Source organism: Oxyura jamaicensis, chromosome 10, assembly GCF_011077185.1.
Source record: "Oxyura jamaicensis isolate SHBP4307 breed ruddy duck chromosome 10, BPBGC_Ojam_1.0, whole genome shotgun sequence".
Taxonomy (NCBI): domain Eukaryota; kingdom Metazoa; phylum Chordata; class Aves; order Anseriformes; family Anatidae; genus Oxyura; species Oxyura jamaicensis.
The window spans coordinates 15,933,073-15,951,582 of NC_048902.1; the positions used below are offsets into that span (position 1 = coordinate 15,933,073).

The 18,510-nt window shown below is 39.8% G+C and overlaps 1 protein-coding gene across 10 annotated transcripts in view; it reads left to right on the forward strand.

The window, feature by feature from the left end:
- The window catches only part of MCTP2 (multiple C2 and transmembrane domain containing 2), a 153,065-nt gene that overhangs the window by 68,100 nt on the left and 66,455 nt on the right, over positions 1-18,510 (forward strand). For 9 of the 10 annotated variants that reach the window (XM_035336133.1, XM_035336131.1, XM_035336135.1 and 6 more), the window contains 4 exons: positions 557-671; positions 2,724-2,759; positions 11,216-11,380; positions 13,050-13,180. In XM_035336133.1, coding sequence (XP_035192024.1) covers positions 557-671; positions 2,724-2,759; positions 11,216-11,380; positions 13,050-13,180 — 447 coding nt within the window. Of the gene's footprint in view, positions 1-556; positions 672-2,723; positions 2,760-11,215; positions 11,381-13,049; positions 13,181-18,510 lie in introns of those variants that run through there. The other variant, XM_035336140.1, reaches the window with a different exon arrangement.

The window sequence follows — 18,510 nt, forward strand, 5'->3', positions numbered from 1 at the left end:
ACTTTTTTTGGGGGGAAAATGAGTTCTCCCTGTGTGGATATATTATAGCTCCCATGGCTGTTGTATCTGAGTTTCCAGAAACATTAATGAATTTGTCTGTGACATAGTGCCACCAGGTAAATACCAGCCTTACTCTTTTCAACGAGGGAACTGAGTCACGGAGGGAGACTAAATGCATGCGGCAGGAAGGCAGAATACAGATCTTGAGAGTCAAATCCCAGCCATTAATGCTAGAAAATTCACTTGGATGAGTTTCTCTGTCATTCTTCTTCCCTGTGAAGTAGAGGCAGCAGTAACTTAATTCAGCATGTATCCACATCTGGAGAAATGCAGATAATAACATAATAACATGATAGGCTGTGTTATTTAAAAGGTTGTGTATTTTATCAGAACTAAGGGGGAAACCCTCCAGACTTCCCCCTTTAATATTTAAACTCAGCGTTGGGAATTTCAGACAAGAGGCTGAAATTTGCACAGCTCAGTGTGACCTTTAGTAATGAACTCAAGTTAACTGAAGTCAACAAATGCTTTTTTTTTTTTTTTTCTTCGCTTGCAGAACTACTGAACAGGTTTTAAAATTGGAAGATCCCAACAGTTTAGAAGATGACATGGGAGTGATTGTATTAAACTTGAGTCTAGCAGTAAAGCAAGGAGACTTCAAGAGAAATAATGTAAGTGGCTTAGGAAATCAAATTTATAGCTGAAATGTGTTGAGGTGAAAAAAAAAAGAAAGCTGGCATAATCTGATTTACTGGGAAATGCCACCTTTATTTTCATCTTCAGAGACTCTATACTGAAATCGAGCTAGATCATAGCTTTTTTAAAACAAACAAACAAACACCACATTTAACTGGTAAAAGGTGCTTAGACATCTGTAGCTGAATGCTTTTGTCTTGTAGTTGCAAAGTGCACTGTGGCAATGCTTTCCAAGTATCATGTACATGTTATCTTCCACTGCAACAGGAAAGTTGCTGAAGTGAATGTGTGAACTGTACCTGCTTTAATTGCTATTCCAGAGTATGCTGTTTTCTGATTTTCACCCAGGAACTTAAATTTTATCACCTAGAAAGAACCCAACAATTTGAATGTGATTCTTTTTTTTTCTTTTTTTTTTTTTTTTTCCCTTATCATGCCAATGAAAAATACATTTTTGTGAAATCTAAAAATGGGGATTTCATGTTAAGACTTAAATTGTAACAGTCCTGAAGAGAAGCACTCTGGCTGAGGAAGAGATTTCTTGTAAAAACCCCAATTTTGCTACTGAGTTCGGCTGAACTTCACTCCTGATGCAGAAATATGGTGCAAATTTTGGTGATGCTAGAAACTCTAAAAAAAAAAAAAAAAAAAAAAAAAAAAAAACCCAAAAAAAAACGGAACAGATATGGTAAAAAAAAAAAGGGTATTTTTTTTAAATTAAGTTTGGGGTGGGTTGGTTTTTTTTTTGTTTTTTTTTGTTTTTTTTTTTTTTTGTTATAATCTTCTAAGATTATACTAAGATAAACTAGTGTTTTACACAACGTGGAGCATGCCTACACTGGTCAACCCATCCTGCTACTGTCCATGCATAAGCTTTGCAAGGGGTGGGGAAAAGCCAAGAGTAGACATTTTCGTAGATCTGTTTTTCAAGCCAGACCAATTTTAAATATGTGACATAAATATGTAAAGAGAAAATCTTTCTGCAGTCTTCTGTATAGTCTAGTGTGAAAGTTGCTGTTTACAGCACATTATTGAATTATAGGTATGGAATTTGTCTGAATAGGTTTATTTCTAGAAATGTAAATGTTTAAAGGTGGTAAAGTTAACATGGGATGTCTGCTGTTCAGTATTTATTTTTCAAATTGTCTTTTTTTGAAAACTGTAAAATGACCCACTACATTAATTTAAAGATAATTGTAAAGTTACTTCTACCTTAGTCTGTGATTATTAAAAAACTTAATGACATCAAAACACTGTTGTTATATAACTATGTTATGAGATGTCTTCAGTCTTGGATAGGAATTCATCAACTAACTTTTAAAGAACAATGCTGTTGGCAAATGCTATCAGATTGCAGGAAGGGGTGAAGCAAAGATGGTATCTTTATGTTAGCCAAAAGAACCTCAGGAATTCTGGGATTTTTAGGAAGGCATGGGCTAAAGTGGACTCAGCCAGTGAGACAGAAAATACATTGGTTTAAAGTAGTGGCTTTTGGTACTCTTGGGTGCTTACTTAATATTCAGAGTGCAGTTCATAGAAGAGTTGGTGCACACTGTAATTTTTTTTAAAGATGATGTTTTAAGCCCTTGTATTTTAAATGCAAATTGCTCAGCCATTTCCAGTGGAATCAGAATAGTGAAATGTCTCTGTCCACATTAGCACTTAACAGCAAGATGATTTTTTTAAACTAGCTTACTGTAGAACCAGATGGCACCAAAGGTATAATCCATGTTTCTTCCTAATGGTTCTGGGTCCCTCTGATTGTTATTCTCTCTTTTTTTTTTTTTTTTTTTTTTATCTCCTCTTATTTTTGGTGCAATGCAGGTGCTTTAGGTTTGTTGATTATGTGCCATGAGGGAGGGAGGTAAATGAATGCAGTAGTAGATCCAACCCCCTACTAAGCTTTTCTAACTCATTTTATAAACTGATGTTTGAATTAATTTACTAAACAACTTTCCCCATTTAATTCCTCCTCTGCTTTCCCTCTATGGGTTCTCTTTGTTACAATGGTGGGGACTCCTGAACAGAGATGGTCAAATCGGAAGAAACGATCTTCATCCAAGGTAATTCATAATTTTTTCTCTTCAAAAAAGTCCACTCCCAAATCTTTGTGCCCTCATCTGAAACAAGCTGTAAAAGTATAAAAACTTGGAAGTGTAGATTCCACCTAAGTGCAGATGTTGTGATTACCTTTGGATTTTTGATTTTTTCAATGTGGTGAGAAATTGCCACTGCTTTCTTAGTGTATGTTCTATGGTAGCATCCATCAGTGATCAAGAGTAAGACCTCATTCAGTAAAGAGTTGGAGAAGGACACAGTCTGTACTAAGAAAAAAACGACAAAAACTATGAATTGCTTATGGATAGGTAGATATTAGATATTGGTGTTGAAAATGGGTCTTCTGGTTCCTAGCTGAATTGTTTAGGCTGTTTCTTGCCACTGGAGAAATTTGTGAGACAGCATTTTGTCTAGTTGTTCCTGTGGGTTTTGAAATTCCTCTTGTTCTTGGGATGGAGAACGAGTTGGCAGTTTTCATTATGAGCAATGTAATATGATTTCAAGGATTTGTGTTTGCTATACATCTACACAACTTGCTTTCCTTGGTCTTCTATAGTAGCCCTGCAGACTGCCATTACTTTTATATTACTGCATTGTCCCATTTTTGCATTAGATTTTAACTTGTTCAGGAAACAGACTGTGGCTTTTATTTGTTCTGTAAAGCTTTAATTTGCTATTGAGTAAATAACAATGATATAGAAACTGCAAGGCCCAGTACCCAGCTTGAGAGCCATACAGTCTAACTTTCTGAAAAGCAAAATTTGGCTCTTATGAGAACACATATGCATCTTGATATTTTCCCTATATAACTATTGGTTTGTGCCTAAATAAATTGAATAATTAACCTCCTCTTGTTTTATTCATCATAACTGCGGTGTGGTAAGTAGAGGAGCCAACCCTCTCAGGTATTGTGCCAGCAAGTATATTTTTGTAAATAGAAGAAGTGCAAAGAACAGCCTTTGGAGCTGGCTGGCTGCTTGGCGAGCCCTGGTTCCAGGGAGATAACACAGACCCTTACCGCTGCGCTTGCAAAGAGCCGCCAGACATCCCTGAATGCAGTATGACAGAAAGTGATGGAATAATTGAAGAGCTCAGTGCTTTAGTTTTTAACTAAAGCTCTGGAAATTACTATGCCCTCACTCAATCAGTGTAGCTTGATCCCCCCTCTTTCTCACGCAAGCATACACAGCTGTCTCTTGATGCTGGTTGGCTTTGGGTCCCAGAAAAGGGAGCCAGGTTTTTAAACTCTGGTCCTTTTTGTCCAGAATAGCCAAAGTTCTGTCTTGGTTGCTGTCATTCGATTTTTTTTTATTTTATTTTTTTTTTCCTTTTCAGCTGTACACTACATCTCATTGCATTTTAAATAAATTTTTATATATACACAGTTTTTAGACCTTGAGCTATAAGGAGGTCTCTCAGTTCTCAAGACTCTGCTTTGTGCCTTTGCATCTTTAAATAAATGGAGATGCTAAGGCATGGTACTGAATTAGGAGAAATGAAAGTATTGCTTAAAAAAGGAGGGGAAAAAAAGACAGAGCCGCAACCCTGTGCTCTATTCTGTTACAGTCACTAGAGGGTAGGAGAGCTTCAGTTCTTCCCAGGGAAGACAGTTCATGCTCCAGTGTGATCTCTAAAGAAAAGCTCTGTGACCATCCAAAGGCAGTAAAAGTATTTCCCAGCATGCGCCAGAAAAATCTGACAAAGCAGTATTTCCTATTTTATTGATTCTGCTACTGCACTAAAACACTAGTACTGTACATCAATAACCATCTTTAGTTAGGAAACTCTGGTCTGTGGAAGCAGTACTAGCAGTTTGTGGCAGAACATAAAGGCTAGAAAGAAAAATTGTGTGCATGGGGAATATAGGTGTCTAGGGAAGGCACAAGAGGTTATGGAAGAAAGGCCAGAGAGTATGATGGGGTAGAAAACAATGTTGCTGGTCGAGATAAAGATATAGGAATAAGGGGGGCAGGGGAAATGGGAAGAGCTCTGTAATGGATGCACAAACTCATATCCTTTTTGGCTCCTGAGCCGACAGTGGTTGGCTGTTGCAGGAAAAAAAGGCCATATACTTTCTGTTTGAGCAGCTAAACTGAGACTGATCTAAATTTCATCTCTTTGGGTTTAAGTAAATTAAAATCCTCTATTAGGATTGGTTTTCCCGATATTTTTCTTTTTCCACTGAACTGTAGCTGACCTATATTATAATATTTAGCTTTTTATTTTTATTTTTTCAAAAAAAATGTAGGGGAAATGACTTACTCTAAGGATGAACAAAATGAACTTGGTTTTTACAGCTTTTTTTCTTTCTTACCTATATAAAAGAAATCTGGTTATACTCTAATTTGACCATGTTATCTGTAGTTGGCAGATCTGGAATATCAGTATTCTAAATGAGTCTTGTCATGTTAGTCACAGGATTCTTTCTGGATTCTGAAATTCACCCTAAATGGTTAGTACCTCTGCTGGTATTAATGCCCGATGCAACCATATGTCAGATTGGCGAAGGGATTCACATGGGCTGTGGTGGTTACCGTGTACTTTTCATGTTTTCTCCAAGCTCACTTGCTTTTTGAAGGACAAGCTTTGTTTCTGACAACAATGAAAACAGCAGCAGTACAAGATATGTCTAGCTATGTCTGTCTCAGTTGTTACAAATATTACGCAGGAAGAATTTCACCCGCCGAATATTGTCTTTTAAATCATTTTGGTTTGAGCTGTTGAACTGGATGATTTAGCTATCTGTTGATTACACAGTATATATCTTTCACCCCTGCTAGATGGGAATCATCTCACATTTGGGCAGTATCCCAAGACATGGGCAGCACATCCAGAGCCCTCATTTTTCATGGGAGCTGAGAACAGCATTGTCCTCTGCAGGAGCTGTCTCCAAGAGCGCAGCTTTCTTCTCTGCAATGCTGCTCTCCGTGAGAAAAGGGGGGGGGGGGTACTGTTAAGTAGTATTAATATGTGAGTTGATATCTGTGTATTGGCAAGCTCTCCCCTCTTTTCTTTTTATTTTATTTATTTTATTTTTTTTCTGGAGCTATCTGGGGTGCAGAAGGAGCTGGTAACTATATCTGCTGGAACCCAACGTCCTGATGCTCAGTAGCCTTGTTTGTCCTGGGTGGCTTGAATCTTCCCCTGAGTGCCCCTCGTGCTATTTCCAGCATTTGTACAGCTGAGTAACCCTTAAGTGTTGAACATCTACAAAGCAAATAAGCAGGTTTGCTTGGGGTGGATTGACCTGCAGCAGTTCAGTCCTGAAACAAAAGTGACACAATTGCCACCTTGATAGCCTAAGCTGATTGAATAAATTGGCTGAAAGGCTGACCTGACCCAAGTGCTCCTCAGCGTCTCCTCACAGGGGAAAATCCCTCTCTCTCCTTTTTCTGCGTGGGCTGTTCTCTTTCATTTTTGCCTGCCTCATTGTATTTGGCTTTCTCCCACAATACCCCGTGGGCAGCAGCGTGCTCGGAGTGTTTCGCGGAGCGTAGGGACTGGGTTGCCATGGGGTCACGCATCGTGGCGGCAATCTCGTGTTGGTTCACTTGCCTTTCTCGCTGCCCTCTCCTCTTTCCCAGGGGGAGAATGCCTCTGCAAAATGGTTTCCCTGCCTAATGAGGAGAGGTCCAAAGAGTCTTCATATTTGCGTGTTGTTGTTTTCTCAAATGGCAAATTACGTGGCCCAGTTTCTGTGTTTGACCTCTTCACAGGGATTGCAGCAGGCTTTCTGATGTCCTGTCTCATCCTTTTAAATGAGAGATGTGAGAGATGGGCTCACTTCACACTTGGCCACCTCACTGTGTCATTTAAATGTACAATTTTTCTGCATCTCTTTATTGCTTCAAAAACAAGTTTGAACTTGGGGCATGTATGTGTGCATCAGGAAAAGAGACAGATTTGAAAGCAGTGCTGATGCACCAGAGGGGATTCACAGGGTGCCTACAGAGGGAGATTATATCCAAATGGTGCTATCAGGGAGACTTGAGCTCCTAAAGGATTTTGTGAGGCTGGGTCAATGAGCCGGTTCTTTTCCCTCCAAAGCTCAAACATTCTTGCTCATCTCTTGTACTTGTCTCTGTGAAGGTGGAATGTGGCCCACCTGCTCATTCTTGTCCAGCTTTCTTCTTTAAACCAATACCATAAAGCAGTGGAAAATTGAAAATTCTTGTGAGGAGCTTTTATACTCATTTCTGAAACCAGAAACTAGATTCTGAAAATGATATTGTCAGCACTGATTTTTTTTTTTTTTTTTTTTTTTTTTTGCTGTTCAGAGATGTGTGCTATTTTCCAGGCATATGTCCTTTCTAACATATTATGGACAAAAAAAACCCTTCTATTCCTCTTGAGACAGGGTCCTGCTTCATGACAGTGCTATTCTTTGGCTTCAGAAAAAAGTATTCACTACTTACCTGATATTTTGTTATCCCTAAACCTGCAGTAAACATCTAGTAAGCATCTAGTTGTTTTTCAGAATAAAGCTTTCTGGATATTCGTGTGCTCACTATTTTCTTTCTGTCTGGCTTTTGTGAGGGATGCTTTTTGTTCAAGTTGTTATCCATTTTACAGCACTGAACTGCTCATAAGGATGACCTTTATGGTATTGCTGGTTATTTGCAAAGTAACACCCACACCAGATGCATGTGTGAAAATTTTTCAGTGCACGCAGAGCCCTGAAGTCAGAGCTCTGTCTGGAAGCAACCCCTCAAATTCTGGTCTCAGGGCCAGAAGCTTAATTTCAGAAGTGATGGATGGTGGTGGGGGATAAGTAAACTTGTCCAATGTCTTGTGCTCAGGACATCTGCCAGCTTCCATCATGAAGCATGTGTTTCCCAATTTCCAGCCCTATAGCCTGATCCAAGCTTCAGCCAACTTTTCTGTACCTCTCCAAGGCACCTCTATCTGGGATGCAGCCAGAGTGTGAGCTGGCTGACTGCAGAGAGTTTGCAGGAAAATACAGCAAGTGAGGCCTGAGGGACCTGGCATCTAGTTTGGGAGCACAGCTGGAATGAGCTAGGGTTCAGAGACGGGAGAAGCTGAAGTACCCAAGCACAGAGCTGTCTGTAGCTTGGGTGGTAACGGGAAGGGAAGAGCTGAATAGATAAAAAATATTTTAAAATTATTGCTGATTAAGCAGTAACATCTTCCTTTTCTCTCTGGCATAGAGAGGGGTTTTGACTTTTCTGGTGTAAAGGCTGATCAGGATAGTGATGGCTGGAAGAATTTTTTAGTGCTTGTTTTGCCATGGACTGACTTTGTCTGACTAATGACTGCACTACTATGTGCTCTGCTCTCTAATAGTTTAGCAAACTCAGAGGGAGGCAGTGAAGTTTAATCAATTAACTCTGTGTAAATCTGTTTGAAATAAGTAGGTGCAGGATATCAGAGAGGAGTTGAGACTTGTGAAATAAATAACGCAGTATTAATTTCTTTTTCACCTGGGAGGCATTTTCTGTAGTACAGCCTTCCCCAGGCAACACTAAAGTTGAGTCATTGAGGGTCCAGGTCCATGGGCCTACAACACATCTGGGTTTCCCCAGACATATTTCCTTCCAGAAACTGAGTGGAAACTGAGACAGTGCCTGTTTGGCTGGGATTTCCATCAGGGTGGTCAGAGGAATAGCCTGCAAAATATGTGGGACCGCTAGGGAGGTGGCTGCAGAGCACGCACAGATCAGGTCTTTGGTGTGCACGTAGACCATAGGAGGCACAGGAGATGTGTCAGACCTGCTGAGCACACACGACCTGGGCACATTCGGGAAATCCAAAGCATTCTTAACGTGATGGGCTGTCTTGCAGGGACTCAAGTGAAACAGCTTTCCTGGGGCTTCATGCTGCTCCATTTAGAGAGGTGGGAGAGCTGGGCTGGGGAAGGTTGCGAGCAGGCTGCATCATTGAGCCTGTGCTGAGTTGGTACAGATCAGCACCATGTCCTAAACCAGTTGAAAACATTTTGGCTCCTTTACACAGTGTGATGCTCAAAAGCACTGCCAGATCTTGTCCAGAGAGTAGTCAGGTCCTGTTAATATAGCTGGAGGCCAACACGCTCCTCTTCTGAGATGGACTCAGCACCCCAGCACAGAATGCTTTTGCATATGTGCAGCCATCCAGAAGAGGTGTGTGTCTGCACAAGGCTGTTTGCTCAGGGCCACCTGTTTTGGGAGGTCAGAGTTGATGCATTGCAATGTGCTCCAGTAATACCAAGCTGCAGGTGCTGATGTTTCCTGGGAATGGTTTGGGCACCTCTCAGCACTCCTTTGAACTGTCAAGTTTTTGGCTAATAGTGTAGGGTTACGTATCGGACAAAATTTTGTATAGGAGGACCCCACCACTACCTAGTGACTCCTTAAAATACTGGACTGGGTATAAAATGAAAAGATTCCAACTTGATTTGAAAACTGAGTGATAAGAACTCTCTTTTTTGTTCAGCCTGGAAGCTTTGAAGAGAACTGGATGTTTTGTTTTTAAAAGAAATTGTAACACAGATTATAAAGTTTGTCTTTTTTTTTTTTTTTTTTTTTTTGTGAACTAACATCAAATACCTCTTCCTCCTCTGAGGAAGGGCAGGGGGGAGGGAAAATCCTTGCTCCTAAAGCAGCAAGTACATCACATCAAACATGACTATGTTAAATACTAAAATGTTCAAAGTACAACTGAGATAGATAAAGGCTTTGATGGGAAGTGGATATTTCCCAGGGACATTACAAGCAATAATCCAGATGTTACGGTGTAATGCAACGAGTGTCCATGGATAGATCGGGAGCTCAAGCCAAGCAGCGCCTGCTGTAGGCCTTAGCCCTCCACTCCCATGCTGTTATGCCATATGGAAGCAATCTCCAGGCCCCTTTAATAGCCAGCTTTGGATTCCATTTTCACAGGGCTCATAGAGCTAAGTGGAGCTGTTTTATGGACAAGTTAGATAGAAGCCTTTCCAAGATAAACATCCAATTCGAAATTAGGACATACCAAGCTGCAAAATTATTTTAGGGCATATTTCATGGAAGCACTGCCATTTTTCTAAGGCGATTGCCAGACTGCAGAATGCCCTTTGATCCCATGTGGACATTACTCCCTTTTTTATAAAAAGGATTTTGAAATAGTTGCAGTGTTTAGGGAGGAATATATCTGCCGGGACTTTGAAGTATGTCCATGGGAACAGTCATGCTTTAGCTTTTTGGCCTAAAAGACGAACTTTAAAAAAAAATAAAAAAAAAATTACATTGCAGCTGGATTTATGAATCAAAATCTCATTTTCTTTTTAAAGGTAGGAATTTTTCTCCAGTGTGCCAGGAAAGCCAAACGGGGTGTTTAGATAGAAGTATATTAATATGCTTGTGGGATTCAAAGAGTTGGGTATTTTAACCAGTAAAAAGCAAGTAAAAAATTTGTGAGTTCACCACCCATGATTTAAGAATTTTGTTGCTGGGTAATTGATCCATAAAAAGTAATCTTCAGACATCAGGTGCTTTTGCAATCATTTTATTTAGTAACAACATTTCTTACTTGCTTTTAAAGCTAACACGTCCTGTTTTAAAGTGACTTGTGAAATCTTCTCCTCCGTCTTGCTCCCACCTGTATATGACATGATTGAAGCTCTGAAGTGTGGCGAGTTAAAAGTTGCTTCACAAGAATAAAATATGGCAGGGTTTTTACTGCGAGAAGAAAAGTATAGCCTTGAGTTTTAATGTTTCCAGCTCTCACTCCCCTCAAATAAAGGCCTATTTAATCATCCTCTGTCCAATAAAATATTGCCAGTTAGCAAACTGTTAGCACAGCCATGCTATGTTGGAGGAAATCATGAAGGTAACAAATGTGGCTACCAGTTAACCATAACTCCTGATAAAGATCCAAGTCATGTCAGTTTTTTCAGCAGGCATCAGGACTTCTGATTCGTGAGCTCAGTTTCTGGAAGCGGCAGCTCCAGAGGTCTGCAGGCGAAGAGCTAATGCAGAGGACAGGCAGTTGAGTGGTGGAAGACGTGACTACAGTCTTTCACCTGGCCATGGACTTTTGTACGTCTGTGGGCTGTATTGCAGGAAAGGACTGACCCGGGTTTTGCGGATGTAGCTGGAGACATTTAAGTTTACTTTAGTATCTCCCCTCTTCCACCTCTCCTCCCTAGCACTCTCCTGTGTCTTGCCCTGAGCCAAGGTAAGAGTTTGGTCTAAATGCTTGAGCTCTGCTCTCACCAAAGCTCGGCCAGGTCAGGTGAGGTTGATTTCTCTGCTGGTTTAAGCTAATGTGCTGATGTTGCTGTGATGCTGAATGCAGCCCCTTTGTGGGGCCAAGTGTAGCATGGAACGGCCAGAAAATTCCTAGCATTTTTGTGCCCTCAGTTCCTTACTGCTAGGGAATGGTTATACCTCTCTCATTTGTGATGATTTCATATCACTGTCAGTGTGTGCATAAAAACATGGGGTTGTGTATAAATGTTTTGTATCCCTGGTTTGCTTTTCAGTCGAGTTTCATGCGGAGTATGCGACTCTCTGACTCTTTGCGCAAGAACCAGTTGTGGAACGGGCTGGTCACCATCACTCTCTTAGAAGGGAAGAACATCCCCGGTGGGGGCTTGGCAGAGGTTTTTATTCTCCTGAAACTGGGAGATCAAAGATACAAGAGTAAGGTAAGTACTAAGAATTTCCTTAAGTTTGGAACTATTCCTGCATCTTTTTTTTGCGAGTTCAAAACCAGGAGACCATACCAGGGACACTAACACTTTACTAATGTTATACATGGCAATATAGAAATAGGAAGTTGGGAATTGTGTGTGTATCTGTTTTTGTGCGTTTAACATACTCGTATTGATGGATGTTTGATGTTAATATAAAATGAAACAAGGCAACGTGCATCACACGTTTTTTGTTCTCTGCCAATACAGAAGTCAGGTTTGCAATGTTAGGTATGCTGGAAAAAGCAGACCTGAAGTGGCTTCTGGTGCATTTTTTTTAAAGCATTTTTCTTGAAAAATGTTACCTTTAACAGGGGAACAACAACAACAAAAAAAATTAAAAAGCCCATTGAGTGGTGTTCCCAAAGCTCTACATTTTGTCTCTGAAGTCTAATAAGGAGAGAAGCTATAGTTAACAAAAATAAATAAATAAATAAATCTGTTGAGAGAGCGAAAGCTCTGCGTGTCATGAACTGGAAGTGTGGAGGGAGGAGGAGGAAACAAACAAAACCCCTCCTGTACAAAATGTGCAGAGCAAGTTCATGGAACATAATGTTCACATGTAGACTCATCTGAAACCTGCACTCTGTCCCCCACAAAAGGCCTCAAACCAAGGTCATGAAATAATGTTTTTTTATTCAGAAAAGCAGCTTTCAAAAATAACTAATGGATTAGTTATTTTAGAATAAGTATATGTTATTCTGGTAAAGATCCCTTTCTATATTTCTCCTTATGGTCTGTAGCCTGTGTCATGAATTTGCAAGACTCTGCAATGTTTGCCGTCACAGAAAATAAAAAAGTTTAAGAGAGGGAGTCCAGGACAATGTTGCCTGCAGTGAACTAGTTGCTTAGCATTTCTGTCTGAGGTCCAGAAAAAGATGGGGACTGCAGCTTTAACGCTATAGTAAGATTTCAAATTGGCAGTACTTCACGTTCTTTCCTGGAGTTTATTTAAGTACAATCTCATGGTCCAGAAAAGCAGACAAGGTGGGATGAATCCATCATGGTCCAGCTAATCCTGTTGCTTGTTCTCTGAGTGGGCATGCTGATCGTGGTGAGTGTAGTGCAAGTGATTTAAGTCCCAGTCTGGTGAATACTTGTGTTCTCAGAGTAACCTGAACATGTGAAAGTTCTCACTGTACTCAGAGGGACAACTTACAGATACCAAAATAACTGGATGTTAATATTTTTCAAGGCTGTTGCTACTTTGCCTATATCTTAACACCAAATAGGAAAAATACTTGTTTGAATTCCTGAATTCATTCAAACCAGTTTTAAGATGATTGTCTTCAGGTTTATTCTTGATTTCTTCCAACATGGGTGATAGTGAATGATGACTGTGGTCCACTGAAAGTGGAGCTGGTGGATCCATCTTGCATTTCAGCATTCCTCCAGCCATTCACTGAGATGACATTTGAATATTTATCTTTACTGGAAGAAGGGAAAGAGCTTGTAGGAAAGACAAGGCTCTGTGTGGTGGGCTATGGAGCTTTGGTTTGAATGACCTTCTTAGTATTTGATGCCCTGACATCTGGCCTTGTTGTTGTAGAATAATTGATATGTGCTTTATTGTGGAAAAAAGTACCTTTAAGAAAAGTAAATATTATAACTGCATGTTTTCTAGACACTGTGTAAGAGTGCAAATCCTCAGTGGAGGGAACAGTTTGATTTTCACTACTTCTCTGACAGGAAGGATATGTTGGACATTGAGGTCTGGAGAAAGGATAACAAAAAGCATGAGGAGCTTTTGGGAACGTAAGTTTTTTTTTTTTTTTTTTTTTTTTTTTTTCTCAGAGGGAGGGTTAAATGTAAAAGGTAATATGATTTTTATTATTTTAAATTGATCAATTTATTTTCATTACCCGCATTATACTGTATTTTTCTCCCCTTACTCTGATCATGTGCGTATTCCTCTGTAAACGTATGTTTATTAAAACCTACTACTGGCTAACTGATTAGCCATGACCTGAAAGCATAGACACCCAAGCTGTCTTTGCACATGCAGACTATAAAATCCAAAATATCGTGGGAGTGCAGTGGCAGCAGTTTCTGGGAGAGCTGGTGGCAGCAAGGAGGCAGTGTTCATCTGCACGTGCACGGTGATACTGCTCCAGCCACTGTTGCTCTCTGCAGGGCTGCTTTGCTGTTTCAGGTTGGTGCCAGCTTAGGGACCTTTGTGCTCCTGTTGAGTCGAGCTGGTGTGCCTTTTCTCTGTTTGCGCCTTGGTGTTGTAACCTTGTTTGCATATGGGTCCCAGGTCTGCTTTGTTTGTGGCAAAGGGGAAGAGATTACCCAAAAGCGTGACCTCTATGTGAGGCTGGTGCCTTGCATTGTTGCACAAGCTCTTGCTGTTTTAATGCATCGTTCTCAGGGGCAACATCATAGGTGATCTCTCTCACATAATTTATACCTGATTTTGTCCCACTGAATTATTACATTATAATTTCAAATTCTATATTTTATGTCACATCAGCAGCTTGTTGTTGAACCTTTTATTTTAATTTCTTAATGGGAATAGAATATGGTTTCTACTGTTAAATCGTGATTCTTCTTGTCCACTCTGACTATGTCCTATTTTGTACAGTAGAAATACAGTCTTGGCTTCCTAGAGGTAACTCTGTCTTTCCTCCTGTCAGTCCTCTCTTCTTTCGGCTTGCAATGTAGGCATCTAGACTGATCTGTCCAAACTATCTACACTGCTGGCTACATACAGCAGCACTGAGAACCATTTAATTTATCAGAGCCCTGCTTGGGTCTGTTTGTGCTTTGTGCACTTGCAGGATCACTGCCCCAGCTTCTAAATTCTTAGGGGCAGGGATGCTGTCTGCAATTGTTTGCATTCTCACGTGGCTATGTGGCTATGAAATACTCACCTGAATATTTCACAACTTGCTGACCAAATAGCAGCAACTAATAAGAACGCTCTCTTGCTTTAAGTATTCAAATAGTTTGAAACTGTTCACTGAAAAGAACAATGCCCTTTGGCTCTACAAATGTTTGTGGTTTTGCAGAGCAGGAAATGCTTTCTGGATGAATGCTGTTCATCACATGGAGAAGTGGCTGGAGATGAATCTGTTCCTTCCATTCTCACAGTTACTTGTATTACTTCTGATATTTTCTGTTTGGAGTTAAGAAACATAGCAACATTTGTGGCTTGCCTCAGTTCTGTCTCCCTGACAGTGGAGGAATTTCCTTATTTTTTTCCTCCTCTTTTCCTACTGGTTTCAGGCAGGTGATGTTCAGGGTGGCAAAAAATGATCAGTGAACTGCTTATTCTATGAACAGTGGTGTTATTAAAGGTTTCAGCAATGGGAAACCCTCTGTGTATTAGATCTATCTTTAAGTTATTTTTACTGTCAGCAGAGAGAAAATATTGCTGTTGCTGCCTTAAGCACAGTGATTTCACTGTAGCATCACATCAGGAAAAAAGTATACTAGATTTTAAAGAGCAATTGCAAATACAAGTAAGAAATGCATCATAACCGGCCATGTTGTACAATACAGAAACTTTTGATGCCCAATAAATGATGTTTTTATGAGTGGTTCAAGTGCAGTAATCTGGAAAATTATTCTGTAGGAAAAACAGAATTGAGGTGCCGTATTTGTCTCCATGACTTCCAAGTTGAGTCTTGAAATTTCTGGATTTCACAACTTCCCTATGAGAAAGATCTAGTAAAATGTCTGTGGGTTATATTCAGTCATTACATATAGCAGTATGCCCCCAAATAATATTGGCATATTTTTAGGGAAAAGGCAAAATTTGCTGCGTGTTAATTAATAATTCTGTGGTTAACTTATGGATAGAGTAAAAATCATTATGTTCTACCAAGGTTGTGTAGGCAGGACTGTGTTGGTTATATCTATTTTTTATAAAAATAAAATAATAAAAAAGCATATATATTTTAATATTAAAATGAAGTTGAAGAGATGCACAAGGTAGAGTCGTTTCTGATGATCCACTTTGCTGAACTTCAGTAGGATAAAGACTCCTGTTAGTTCCATTAGACCTGGGATTTCGTGTAGGATGGATCCTTCAAACCCTTTGGAACATGTCTTTTTTTCCCAGGCATAATTTGTTTTTAAGGTAAAATATTGTTATTGAAATAGGACCTGAAGCCTATGGAATACATAGAATAAGAAATCTATTGGACCTTTGGTACGAAACACCAACACCTAGGGCATTTGTCTGCTTCTGAATTAGTGAGAAAGCATTCGGTGTGATTTCATGTCACCCTTCTCCGATCATGAAGTGAACCCTCATTGTCAGTGCGCAATGCAATCTAAATTATTACATTCAGCCTACCTACATTGTTCTTATATTTCCAACGGGATCCAATTTCTCTTCCTCACTTAATATACTGCAGCACTGAGTGGTTCAGCTGCCAGTCTGACACTGAGGGGTGGCTGTATTTTGGTGCTGGATGAAATAATCCCTCTATTTAGTCTGCACAGAACTGCTAGTAACATTTGCTGAATGTTTTTTGTGTCCTTTGGGATAAGAGGCATGCTATAAACAGGAGATGATGTTAATGTATATTAATAAACAAAGGTGTTAACGTGTGCAGAATTTGTCGAGGCTGAGTTAAATTGTTTATGCCAAGTTGTTAGGGAGTGTTTCTGCATTAAGAAATACACTTTGAAAAAATACTACAGAATGTGGTTCTTTTCTCCACAAATTTACATCAAGAAAGAGCTTTTACAAAAATCACGAGCCTTAAGACGATGAGCTATGACGTGGGAGTGTGTCTGGTATCTTTGAGGAATGCCTCTGCTAAATGGTGTCTTTGCAACCAGGAAAAATCTGTTCTAAAGGCCATGCAGTTGGGATTAAGCAGTAAAATTTTGGTGGCTGGGAGCAAACCTTTCATGTAAATTTCACCTAATTTATGTCTAGAATCAGTCAGAATAGGACCATAATGCCTCTCTGACACCTGTGGCATTTGAAATCCCTTTCCAAATATTAATCTTAGACACGTTATTGTCTACTGTGATAGTGATTCTGACCTCTTTTGTGAAGGGCTCCAAGAATTCTGGAGGGGGGAAAAAAAAAAGGCAATGTTTTGTGTAGGTGTTATCTTATATACTTAGGTACATCGTTAAAGACACATGCTTATCATAATTTTATGAACTGTGGATTGGGTAATGTAACTCCACGACTACTGATGAGTGGTTAAGCCCAGCACCTTTTAGTGAAATTTTAACATTTCCTTCCCTGATAAAGTTAAACAGCTAACTCCAAATTTAGTACATACTGTTCTCAAGTAAAATTTGCATCTCTTCAAAATCTATTCCAAAAAGGGGGGAAAAGGTGGGCGGGGGGAGAATGGGTTTCTCAGTAAAGATGAAGGCTGTAAGTCAAAAAGTCGAAAGAACAACCATAAATGAAAACTAAAGCGGTGGTGTAATCCTCTGCAGGACTAGAGGTCAATATAGAGGCTTAGACCTCTATATTGATCAATAAAAGGAAGGAAAGCATTTAATTAATTGTGGTAAGAAAGGTGGTACATTTGTTTTCACAATGTGCTCTTAGTTTACAGACCTGTATCCCCTGTAGATCACGCATATCGCTGTGTGAGAAAGATTATTGAATCTAATATGTAATTCAGGGAAAGTTGTCAACAAGCAGAGCTGTCCTGTCCTGAGATGGGATTGCTATGTTGAGAATTTAACTCAGGAGATCATTTGCATCACCTCAGGTGCAAATAATCTGATAGTTTTGCCCCTTGCATTTAGATCAGGCTCCTTCTGAGCAAAAAATAAGGGATTGTCTCCATTAGTTTTATGCTGTGCCCATCACCGTAATTTCTTTCAATTTTCCTGTGGGGAAAAAGAAGGCAGAAACGTGGTCTATCAGATATAAAGCTCAGAAGGTAGGAAAAGAAGAGTTTCTCTTTCAGGAGGATGGGGGGAAATAGTTTTGAAATCATTAGACTCTGTTTAGTAGTGTAGAAGTGCTTGTGTGTAAAGTGCTGAATTTATATAGCAAATTGAATGCCTAATTGTTTTACCAAGATGCATCCTTTACAGTGTGATCAATTACCTTGTTTAACCTACATGAAACAGATTCTTTTTCCTTAAGCCCTTTGCCATTTGCAAGTGCAAATGTGGATATTCTTTTCAGTTCCTCAGAAGAAAATAGAGGCATACCATCACCTTGAGTGAACACAGATGTTTTAAGGAAGTTAGTTTGCACGGAAATCAGACATGATTTGAGGAAGAAATGCTTATACTCCATCTCCTGCTGCTTTCCCCTCCACATGTGCATCCCTCCTGCCCCCACACCCTTATACTCAATCTTTTATTTGACCTTTGGCTAATGAAATTCTTTGAATAAGTGAAACTATTCCAATTTGCCAAAACAAACGAGAATCATATTTAACTTTGCCTTTGAGATACGGGAAATTTCTGAGGTTATCTTCTGGTGAGAGATGCACTGTCGTCTAAAAGAGCTGTCTTTTCTCTCTCTTTCCCCCATGGAAAGTTCTTAACATAAAAAGCAAATGTAGCTTTTCCCAGTTCTACGCTTTGTTGAGTGGGTGGCGTATGAAATGCTGATGTGGGAGATGTGGCCGGTGTTGCCAGCTAAACCACAGAGCAGCTGGGTGACCCTGAGTTTTCCCCTCTCCTTGATTCAATGTCTTCATCTGTAAAAATAAAAATAAAAAATGAGATAATGATGCATTCCCCCTTCTGCACTGATACCTACAGTATCAGTAAAACTGCTGCAGTCGGAGGAGCAACTGTGTTAAAGCAGCCAAGGTGATGTTGACCTGCGTTGTGAAAGTGATAAGGTCTTTCTCAAATGCTTGCCTTTTTTGTTTGTTGTTTTCCTTTCTGATGTTTCTTTTCTTGTCATATCTTTCTGAAGTGTCTAGGCATAGCAATGAGCTTTAAATGCAACCTCTCATACTTGGAAACCGTGTTGAGAGGCAGCCTACGTGCTGAGCAGTGTTGGTACTCTTCCTGGTTTGTTTCTCTTTCAAAGCACTTGAAAGCAGTTAATAAGGGTAAACTTGCAACCTGTTGTATGCTCAGCACGGTGATGAGAAAAGAGCATATTTAAGGCAAAGCCATCCCTGTTGATT